A 12,290-nucleotide genomic window follows, 5' to 3' on the forward strand; every position below is an offset into this window, starting at 1 on the left:
TAATTGATTCATAAATATTAACAAGCGAGTTGGACTATATTCAAATTTACTTCATTTAAGCTCTAAGTTCTTAAAAAAATATTCAAACTTTTTTATTTAGTTATTTGAATAAACACTAGTGTATTAATGAAGTTGATCTCAACTTGTTCATCAAGTATATTAGTTATGCAATACTATAACAATAAACCCTAATATTTCAGCTCACCAACAACTAAATTTCCTAGAAGGCCTAACAAAGCCAAGAGATGAGAGTTTCAACATGGTTCTTTCCTTGTTGGCATAGTTATCCAACAACGTGTTTTTTCTTACTTATGCCATTACAACTCCCCTTGAACATCTGATTTCTGTATTTTTCTCTGCTTTTTCCATCAATTCTAAGCAGTTTGTTCCCTCTTTCTTCGCGACACGCTATCTGACGGCTGCGATTTCGCCCATGTGAACTTCAGACCTAAACAATTTAAAAATAAATAATAATTATTATTATAATAATTTCTAGGTATTTACATATCTAACACCTAGCTTTTAATTTTTACCTATCAGCCACATTATTTATGAATGGAAAGTTCTATTTCACTTTTCCAAACTTAATATTAAGATAATTTATGAAGAAATTGGATGGTATAAATATAAATAAGAACTTTAGGAGAGTTGCATATGTAAATACAGAGGAATTGAACGGCATGCATGTAAATGCCCTAAAAATAAATTAAAAAAAAAAAAAAAACTCTACCTTTACTCACCTTAATCACGCCTCTCTCTGCTATAAATTTCGCAACTTGGCTGCCTCTCAGCACACCACCAGCTTCTAAAGAACAAGATGAGGGCAAATCTCATCCTTCTCTGCTTCGTCTCCGCTCTTCTGCTGAGCTATGCTCCGACCGGCATGTCTCAAACTTGCAACCCAACTCAGCTAAGCTCTTGTTTAGGTCCTATCACAAACGGCTCTCCGCCGGACGACAGCTGCTGCTCCAGTCTCAAGGGCCAGCAGCCTTGCCTGTGCCAGTACCTGAGTAACCCAGCTCTTAGTGCATATATTAACTCTGCAAATGCCCGCAAAGTAGCCAAATACTGCAAAGTGCCTATTCCAAGCTGCTGATCACTCTTCCATGTGAGTTTGGATCCAAATTAATATCAGGCTAATTTGGAGTTTCAGTGCTATGAATCGAACTCGTCTGCTATGTAGGATTACTGTAATAAAGTGCATGCTATGCCATGCGCAGCACATATTATGGTTCTGAGAGTCGTTGTGTTTTAGTAAAACTCTATTATTATTATTATGTCAGTTTGAATGTTTATGTATTTTTTTAGTGGAGAAAATATTATGTTTGTCGTCTGCTTAAAAGTATTGCGTGCATAAATTTAGCTGAGAATTAAATATAAATTGATGATATTGAGATGATGTTAACACTCAAATATTATCTTAATATCATCTCAATATTATTGACATGTGCATACGAATACCACGCAGAATAAAGTAGAACGACCGTACGGTTTCTGCGTGTAACTATTATATAGTATGCGCACGTAATAATTGAAGGAGGGAGAGAAATGATTGATATTAAGCGTTTTCATTGGTGCGCTTGCAATTTTGTACTTTGCCTTATTAATCCTTCTCAAACATCAAAGTTCAATAAAATTCCGACCCATACTTTTTTTTTTTAATCAAATTCGAAGCGTAAATGAATTTGCAATATTATAGTAATTTTAGTATAAGGAAATTAGCATAAATGAGCTGGTTTATGTTATAGGAGAAATTATTTTTGGCTCAATATTTTAGTAAGTAATTTTAGTATAAGGAAAAGGATTTTGTAGTTGTAATAAATTTGCATTGATTTGTAAGGAATTTTTTGATTCGCGAGATGATAAGGTTTTTTATTATACGGTAGCAAATTATCTTATAAAATAAAATTTAAAAATTAACAATTACGGGCTATTTGAAATCACTTCTATTTTATTTTTTTTATTTTTATTTTTCTTTTTTTTTGTTTATATTTTGATATGAAATAAAATATATTTGGTATATTTGATTAAGAAATGGCTATTTTTGTATTCAGATCATCAAAAATTTAATTTTGAGTGTTTTTTATTTTTAGAAAAAAATAATAGCGTGTTAAAAATACATTAAAAAATAACTTCTTAAAAATAAAGAAAAAAAATAAAAAAAAAGTCAAAAAGTAAAATTGAACTCAAACAAACCCTTAACATCTTAGAAGTAAGTTCTTTATTTTCTTAGTCCCAAGTTTAGTTTAGCAAAAGATAACCTCGGTTCAACAGTATTTTTTTCATGGTAACAGCTGGCTCGTATAAATATAGAGGTCAGAAAAATAAAACTTAACCCTCATCTGTAGGGCTGTCAAAAAAGCTCGTTGTTCGCAAATAGTTCATGTTCGGTTTGTCAATGAGTTCGTGTTCGATTCGTTCGATAAGTAAACGAGACAAACGTGAACAAATTTTTTTCGTTCGGTTAGTTAAACGAACCAAACACGAACAATGATGCGTTCGTTCGTGTTCGAATCGTTATTGTTTGAAATATAAAATAATATAAAATAATTATATATAAAAAATTTATTATATTTTAAAACATTAAATTTTATAAATTATAATATATAATAAAATAATAATAATAATATATTAATATACTATAGTAGTAATATACTAATATAGATATTGTATATTTATATAATATAAGTTATATAATTAATATATAATATTATTTTTATATATTAATATTAGGGATGTCAAACTGGCTCGTCGTTCGCGAACAGCTCGTGTTCGGTTCTTGTTCGGCTCGTTCGTTAAGAAACGAACACGAGCTTATTTCAAACAAACTAAAATTTAAACGAACCGAACACGAACACAAGCTTTGTTCGTTCGTGTTCGGTTCGTTTACACCCCTACTCATCTGAGCTCAACAAATACATTTCCTAAATAATGTACTAAATTAAAACGCACTTTCCTGATGGACCAAAATGTCGACATGAGGACAAAAAGATCCTTCAGGTCTTACTGTAATGCGACAACAATGATGAAATTAAAAAATTCACATAAAAATAATTAAACACAAAAGATTTACGTGATTTGGCGTGATGTTAATTCGCCTGCATTTACGGGGAGAAAGAAAAATGACTTGTGGTTATAACTCACACTTCCAATCATATATACATCTCTCATAAGCCATATGTTAAGTGGCTGAGTGGAATTGCACTTAGAGACAAAATTTGAAATGAATATATATGTGATAGGGTTGGTATAGCTCCAATGGTGGAAAAAATTAAAGTGAGTCATCTTAGATGGTTAGGACACATTAAATGTTGACCATCTGATGATCCAGTTAAGAGAGTAGATGTTTTAGATTTGACTTATGTTAAGAAAGATAGAAGTAGACTTGGAAAGACTTGGGCATATTGTATAAAAAATATTCTTAATCTATGAGAATTAAATAAAAATTATGACACTCAATAGAATGCAATAGAGAAAAATGATTCGTGTAGCTGACCCCACTTAGAAGGATAATGGCTTGTTGTTATTATTGTTGTTGTTGTTGTAACTCTAGTGACAAATTTGTAACAATGGGTGAACAAATCATTAAAAATTGTGAACGTTTTAGATATCTCGAGTCTCTTATTCAAAGTGATTGTGATATAGATGGCGATGTTATTAGTAGAATTTAAGTTGGTTGGTTGAAGTGGAGGAATGCATCTAGCGAGACCTGCAATGCTCTATGGCACAAGATTTTGGCCTTTAAAAGAGAACCATAAAACAAAGTTAAGTGTTGTTGAGATGAGAATGCATAGATGGATGAGTGACTTGACAAATATGGATAAGACATTTACGCTTCAACATGACAGAATAATTCATGATTTGACTATCACTATATATTTTTAGACGTCGAACATCCCTTCAGAAGGAACAAGAGTGCATTCAGAAGGAACAAATTTGAGAAATCATCGTCAATCACAAGAATATTTGGGGAAGATATACAGTGGATTGTTAGTGGCATTCTAAAGATTATTGTATGCTCTGATCTTTCTTCACACCATCTACCCAGATTTGGTTTCACTCATAATTGGACAAAGAAGCCAATTTTTCGGGATCTACCTTATTGGAAGGATAACATGATTTGACACAATCTTGGTGTCATGTACATTAAAAAAAATTTGATAACATCTTCAATATTGTGATGGATGTTAACAGACAAACTAAAGACAACATGAATGCCAGACTTGATTTAACAGAGATAAGCAAGAGGCGGGAATTGGAGATCAAAGAAACAGTTGATGGAAAGCTCATTAAGCCCAAGGCAAAATATTCCCTTACTTTGTCCCAACGAAGAACAATTTGTGAGTGGCTTCAATCACTAAAATTCTCGAGTGGGCATGGGCATGCTTTGAATTTGAGTCGTTGTGTTAATGTGGGTGCAGAGAAAATATTTGATAAGAAAATCATGAATACTATATTTTTCTGAAAAAAATGATGCCAACTGCATTTAGCTATTTGTCGAGCGAAATCCTCAATCCATTGATTAAAATCGGTGTGTTCTTCAGGGAATTATGTATAGCTTGTTTTAAGCTTGACGTCATACGCCAACTAGAAGCAAACATTCATGCAACACTTTGCAAGCTCGAGAGAATATTTTTGCCTAGTTTTTTATCTTGATAGAGAATTTGTCCTTACATTCACCCCATGAAGCCTTAATTGGAGGTCCAGTACAGTACTGTTGGATGTATTTTTTTGAGAGGTAATTACTTTGAGACTAGATAGTTAATCACTCATTTATAAAGAATATTGCTAATTTATGCTAATAAACATTTATGTTTTAAATTTTTAAATAAACTAAAGAGAACTATGAAGAATAAGGCCCAAAGGATCGAAATGTGAAGCATATTTACTGCAGGAGACAACGACAATGTGCTCATACTATTTCAAGGAAGAAGAATCCATGAAGAAACAATGGGTTTGGTGTCATCATACCCTCTCTGTATTTCAGCAATTAGGTGTAGCATCGAGGATGTGCACATCACATTACTTTAATGATCAGGAGCTTCGAGCAGCGAGACTTTATGTTCTTCTCAAATGCAATGAAGTACAACCTTTTATTGAGTAAACAAATTTTTATTATAATTTTTCACTCATTTATCTGGAAAATGTCTTGATTAGCCATTTAAATGATATTTCAATGTGTGAATAGTTTATTAGTGGATTCGTTAAATTTAGTTGAATAAGATGACACAGATAATAAAATCAAGAATAACTTCCCCAATTAATTTACAACTGTTGACCTTATTTTTGGTGATGTCTAGTTTTCTCGTACAGCTTAGGATCCAGCCATAGAGCTTTACCTATTGACTATCCTAGAAGACTACTGATGAGACCTACCTCACTTAAAAATTCTTACCACCTCTTGACTCTTTTGTGGAGTCTCACATGGATGGTCTCAAACCCTCAACGTTTTGTTGAGTTGGTTTAGACCTACATGGTGGAGCCCCAAAAGTGAGTTCCCATAGGATCACAAGGCCTTAGGGAAGCCCTCTATAGCTTACACATTCACCTCACACCACATACACATTCAACACACACCACTAACATTATAATTCATCTTACACCCCTATACACTACAATTCACATACACTATAATTCACATCACCCCATATCTTCCCACTACATCACCACCTAAAGCCAACCCTAAATCCACCCAAAATCCAAAATTTCCCAAAATTCCCAACCTATAAATAAAAAACCTTGCGGGGTATTTGAGCTTTATACAATCAAAATTATATAGTCAAACTTCTTGGAGCTCCTCCGTTGAGAATCCTCTTTATTTTCTCTTGTCCATCTCTTTCATCTTTCCTTGTGGTGTGATTTTAGTCCAATTCATGATATACAAAACAAATTCCAACGCCCATCGATATAAATTGTGAAATGATTAATCCAAACTATTTTATGATTGCTTGACATTTGGCTCAATTTAATCCGTTCTTTTCCATTAAAAAAATTTCAGTTCTAGCTCTAAGTCAAACTTAGGTTGAGATCCAGATCCAACAGCAGCCCGTCATAACTGCTACTACTCGCAAGTAATAGTCTATTTCTGCTCGCATTAAAATATGTTGAAAGATCTCGAAACTAATGATTATATTCCATATTTGTTATAACTCTATATCTAAAAGGTTATAAATTATATGAGAGATCTTGAAAATTTCTTTTTATTTTTCTCCTTAATTAGAGAGATTAGCAGCCTCTTATATTTTGTTATTATTCATTTCATTTTCTACTGTATTCTGTTTTTATTGTTTTCCTTACCAGTAAATCATGTAATTGATATTTATACCCCTCTTTACATCAATAAAAGCAAGTATTCCACATTATTCTAAATTTCAACATGGTATCAGAGCCTAATTTTTTACTATAGCCACCAGTCTTTCTTTGAGAATTGTCGGAGTCCCTTCTTGTCATCCTTTGTGCAGGAAGGGAGGGGCACTCTTTCTCTCTCTCTAACTCTACTGCTCAGTCTCGCTCCATGGAATCTGCTTCTCTCACTTGCTCTGTTGCTCTGTTTTTAGTCCTCTTCCCTCGCTCCGAGTTGCGCAGTGGATCAACCTCGACACAATAATCAAGGAACCCTCCAATGGCAGAAGAAGCCCACACCCCCCTCACTGACTCCGGGAGTCTACGGTCAACAAGAGATTGGGAGGTTACCTGCTCAAAATAGTTCACAAAGTACAAGTCCAGAGGCTTCTCAGGCCTCCTCTTTGGTTCATCCATCAACTACTCCTCTCGCAATGACTTTTACAGGTTTCTTCTCAAGTGCCTCTAGCGGAATCCCCGGACTCCTCCGCCTTCAGTGATCATCGCCACGAGCTGGCTCCCTCGCCGACCCCGCGGCCCCCACCCGTCGTTTTCGACGGCGATGGCGGAAATTTCACTTGTGGAAGAAAACTCTGCCCATTTCTCTTACAAGGGGTAACTCTATCTCTTCATCTGACGATCGCCGGAAAATATAAGATTCTCCCGCCGATCTCCACAGCAGCATCGTCGTTTCCGACCGAAGAAAGCAATTATGTGGGGCAAGCGTCAGTGTCCTTAACCATCAAGTATTAGGCTCTCATCACGGGGTACTTCTTCTTCATGTGGTATTTTCTGAATGTGATCTTCAACATTCTGAACAAGAAGATCTATAATTACTTCCCGTATTCGTACTTTGTCTCTGTCAAACATCTATTTGTCAGAGTGGTGTACTGTCTGGTGAGCTGGGTAGTTGGGCTTCCTAAACGCGCTCCCATCGATTCCAATATTTTGAAATTGCTTATCCCAGTTGGGATTTGCCACACTATTGGTCGTGTCACAAGAAATGTTTCATTTGTTGCCGTCATAGTCTCCTTCACCCACACAATCAAAGCTTTGGAACCTTTCTTCAATGCGGCAGCCTCACAATTCATTCTTGGCCAGTAGATTACCTTAGCCAGCATATTCCCTTAACATTGTGGTTGTCACTTGCACTAGTTGTGCTTGGTGTCTCTATAGCCTCTTTAACTGAGTTTTCATTCAACCGGACTGATTTTATTAGTGCTATGATTTATAAATCTCCTTCACCTATAAAAGCATTTATTCAAGGAAAGCAATGACTGATATGGACAACACAAATTTATATGCTTACATTTCAATCATTGCATTTGCATTACTCCTGCAATAATCTTTGAAGGACCTCGGTTGCTTCAGCATGGCTTCAATGATGCAATAGCAAAAATCAGTTTAAATAAGTTCATCACAGATATGTTCTGGGTGGGCATGTTTTATCACCTCTTTAATTAGGTTGCAACAAACACCATGGAAAGAGCTCACACATGCAGTCGGAAATGTGCTGAAGCTAATCTTTGTTAGCAGCTTCTCAATCATAGTCTTTGAAAACAAAATCTCAACTCAAACTGGCAAACCTCTCCTTTCTGCCAGCCAAATTTGTAAACTACCAAATGGATCCTTCTTCGGCAATTTCTAACGGACTTCCTTACGATTTCAACAAGATCCCCCTGCTGTTATTTCTTACCCAGATCCTTCTATTGGCCTCTTCAATACCTAATGCAGGGTTTCCTTCTTCCTGAAATTCCCAGTAGGATCTCCTTCCTACTAGATCTTCTTGCAGTCTGCCCTGTCAGATCTCCTTGCCAAATCTTCACTTTTCTGCAACAAAAACTCATTATGTGATTGCAGGGGCTCTCCCGATTTCTTCTAGGAAACCGCTCTCCTTGGAATTTTGAACCTCCCTACTGCAGGCCTTCTTCTGCATGCATCCTCTCCCTATAGTAGCAATAGCAGGATCTCTTGGTGATCCCATAAGCAAAAAGCTGTAGCAAGCACCAACCAATCCTCTCCAAGTTCTTCAGGCCCTCTGTCTAATCACTTCCTCTTGTCTGGATCTTTTTTTGTTGCAGGATATCAATTGATTTTCTGCCCACATCCTTTTTGGCTAATTTGCAGACCCTCCTTTGGAACTCCCCTTGTTCTTTCGAGCACCAAACTTCTCCCTACATGAGCTCCTTTGATCAAATTCTGTTGCTAGAATCTTCTTAGCAACAAATCTTCCTCCACTGGAAATTATTCCATGCTGACATCCAGACCTATCCCTTGATGACTTTTCCTGCCACTGGAAATATTTCTTGCAGCCTTTCCTACCGCTAGAACTTTCTGCGGTCTTTCCTACCGCCAGAACTTCCTGCGGACATATATGTTGCTGACTGGACCTTCGAGCTTACCCCTACAGCCAGTTCTATCCCTTGTATCCTTTCCCACCGTTGGACCTCCTTCATGCAGTTTTTCTCGCCGTCGGATCTACTTCATCAAATTTTTTCCTGCAGATTTTGGTCAGATCTTCCCAAAGAAAGCACTGCTCTTTCCTGCAGCATTATTGCAGCCTTCTCCGAGCACTACAGCTTTTCTGAGCTCTATCGTTGGTCCTCTGCAGCTTTCCTGCAACCTCCCTGCAGCCTCCTTGCAGCTTTCTTGCAACCTTTTTGCAACTTTCCTGCATCTCTCCTGCAGCATTACTGCAACATTCTTGTTTTTTTCATGCAATTATCAGTCAACCAATGACTTACAAATTCATCAATGTCTCGAAATTGAGCTTAGCCCTCGTCCAGGCCACTCTCAGGCTTCAGCACTCTCAAGCTTCTGAACTCTCAGGCTTCGACACTCTTAGGCTTTGAGAATTTCAGCTTCGGCACTTATAATTTGCGTACTGTTGGAGTTTTTTGGCAAATCGATGCTACCTGTCTAGCTAGCATACCGCAGCCGGTGTTTTCAAATTCAAGTTGAATATAATTTTCAACCATGTTCAACTTGAGGGGGAGTGTTGAAAGATCTTAAAATTAATGATTATATTTCATATTTGTTATAACTCTATATCTAGAGAGTTAAAAATTATATGAGAGATCTTGGGAATCTCTATTTATTTCTCTCCTTAATTAGAGAGTTTAGTTGTCTCTTATATTTGTTATTATTCATTTTCTTTTCTACTGTATTTTGTTTTTATTGTTTTCCTTACCAGTAAGTCTTGTAATAGGTATTCATATCCCTCTTTGCATCAATAAAATCAAGTATTCTATATTATTCTAAATTTCAACAAAATATGATGCCACCTGCTCTACTTGAAGCATCTCATGTCCACGGGTTTATTGAAAAACATATTCCTGGCCAGCATGAAAGCACGAGTCCCATTCCATCCCCACGGGATCCCACCTCTGCCCATTGTCCTTCCCATAAGAGTATTAAAGCTCATTAATATTTTGTCTGATAGAATATAATTGGTAGAGTTGAATATTAGATCAAAATGATTTGAATTCTCGCAATATTGAATTTAAGTGTGTCCTTAATAGATATTGCTAGCAGTTTGCTTAGACTGAGAAATTTAGTAAAACGAACTTAATGTTTTAAACATCTCTATCAGAATTATAAAATGAACAACTACTAAGAAGGAATGACTTTTAGACCATTGTCCATCTTAGCACAACATTGGCCATCATCGGCACCCACTATCGCAACCATCAAATGCTAGTCATTGACTAAAGAAAGTGTTAATTGAACACTGATTTTCATAATGTAGGAGGAGTTCGAGCAGCCCTCGGAGAGGCACTTGGCCACTGGACCCAAACTTCCCCGGCAGCAGTGGTATTCAATCTACCATTGTGTACTCCAAGTATGAGCTTTGGGCCCAGGTGGCAGAGAGGAAGAAGGGGATGGATTATGCCTTGGAGTGAAGGGCACAGCCTTTGAGGCCGAGTTCTCACGTGGTCCCGTTCGTAGTTACCCAAGCTCCTCACAGGAAGACCAGGAGGCTCTTGCCATGCATGTTGCTGCAATGAGTGAAGAGATCCGCCAGTTGCCCGAGTAGATACTAGAAATCCAGCATAGCTCCCACATGATACATTAGCAGATAGTCGTTGTAAGCAATCGGTGACATTCGTGACATCCGTGGCATCTATGCAGGAGGAGGAGGCGGAGGAGGAGGAGGATGGAGATGATGAATAGTTTTTTTTTTTTTTATGTTTTCTTTTATTTGTAAGTGTTATGTTGAACATTTGTTGTGAAATTTTTTGGATTAATTTTACTATTCTTATTTGGGACGATTTGTGATAGTATTTTCCATTTATTAATGATAATGTTTAGAAATTTAATCTTTGAGAAAGATATGCTCAATGTGGAATGTATTTTTTTGTATGTTGTGAAACTGTAAATGGTATTCTAAATTTTTTTCTGTGTTATAGGTTTGTGTCGGATTTGTGTCTTTTTTCGGGCTCAAAATCTGATGCTACATCGACAATTAGATTTTGTCATTGTACAATATTTTCTGATCCAAATTAGACAGTAATCTGACGCTAATATTCATCGTTAGATATTTTCGGGCGGGCATTTCATATAAATAAATTTGACGCAATGACAACGCAAAAACTGACGTGAATTATTTGCGTCGTAATTGTTCGACTTAAATTGGATGAAAAAACATTAGCGACCCCTAAATTAACGTCGGAAAAAAATTAGACGTAAATCTGGCACAAATCCGACGATAATCCTTAAATATCGTCGACTTTGCGTCTGATTTATGTCTCATATGTCTGACACAAATTTGTTTAATTTTTGTAGTGTAGCCAGCCATCAACCAACAACCTCTAACACCTAATTTTGGTTATCATCCAATGTAGATGGTTGCAGTCACCACAGCTTGACCGTTGTTCGTTGACATGCATTCATACACACATCATGCATTGTCTATTGTCTGATGCTGGCTATTAATTGATTTTGACCTTTATAATTAACATTACCTTGCACTATCATTAAACAATATTAATGCAAGCCAATCTTCAACATTCATCACTCAACATCACTCAACGCTTGTGCTTTAAGTCGCCTTATCTCCCCTCATATCTAAAGATGCTAATTACCATCATACATCTCTAGACATCTGACATTCATCATAAGTTGCCATCTACCAACCATTAACGACTAATTTCCAACATCCTAAATTCATCTTTCATATCATTTAGCCCATCAATCATCATCATTTTATGACAATTTTGACACCAAAAGACTCCTCATAGTACATCGTAACAGTCATCTGTTATGATTCTTATATTTTACATTATATTAGCATTTATCTAATCATAAAGAATGGTGTAATTTATGATTTTCATTGCATGTTCATACGATAGTTTCATATAAATCAGATCATCTAAATATGTCGCCTCAGTCTATTTTTGCATGTAATATATTATAATGCAATACTAAGGTTGTAATCAAGTCAAGTATGGCATGGCTTTCACTTTGTTTAGTCGAATCATAAGTTGGTCATGTTCATTTCGAGCTCGAGACGAGCTACAAAAATAAGTTTATACTTGGCTTGCTTAAAATTTTTAATCTTTGCGCTTGATTTGCACTTGGCTTGTTTGTATTAATTAAAAAGCTTAAAATTCACATGAGTATTTAATTTTTCATATCCAATTAGTAAACAAGCTAAAAATTTAAATGAGTGTATGATTTTTTATATAAAATTATTAATAAATAATTTTACGAATCAAAATAACTAAGCAATTGAAAATTTCAATTAGCATATCTAACTAGCTTATATCTAATAATAAATAATTTGTAAGTTATTAGTATTTTTAAAATCAACAAACATAAATCAGTACTTACAAATTTGTTCATTGAAATTAAAAAAATAAAAAATTCTTTAAATTTATGTGTATAATGTTCTCAAATTATAATATATTATTGTTAAATATATTATTAAATAAATTCTAATTTATCAA

General features: G+C 35.5%; 1 protein-coding gene and 1 pseudogene across 1 annotated transcript; both read left to right on the plus strand.

Moving 5' to 3' along the window:
- Nucleotides 1-774: 774 nt before the first annotated feature.
- On the plus strand, nt 775-1,312 carry LOC110024011 (non-specific lipid-transfer protein 2-like). The gene has a single exon (XM_020723723.1). It carries the CDS (start codon nt 818-820, stop codon nt 1,094-1,096), a length of 279 nt encoding a protein of 92 aa, XP_020579382.1. The 5' UTR covers nt 775-817; the 3' UTR covers nt 1,097-1,312.
- A 5,780-nt stretch (nt 1,313-7,092) lies between these two features.
- Nucleotides 7,093-10,378, plus strand: LOC110023989 (annotated as a pseudogene).
- The last annotated feature ends 1,912 nt before the right edge of the window (nt 10,379-12,290 follow it).

This window comes from Phalaenopsis equestris, unplaced genomic scaffold (genome assembly GCF_001263595.1).
Source record: "Phalaenopsis equestris unplaced genomic scaffold, ASM126359v1 Scaffold000240, whole genome shotgun sequence".
Taxonomy (NCBI): domain Eukaryota; kingdom Viridiplantae; phylum Streptophyta; class Magnoliopsida; order Asparagales; family Orchidaceae; genus Phalaenopsis; species Phalaenopsis equestris.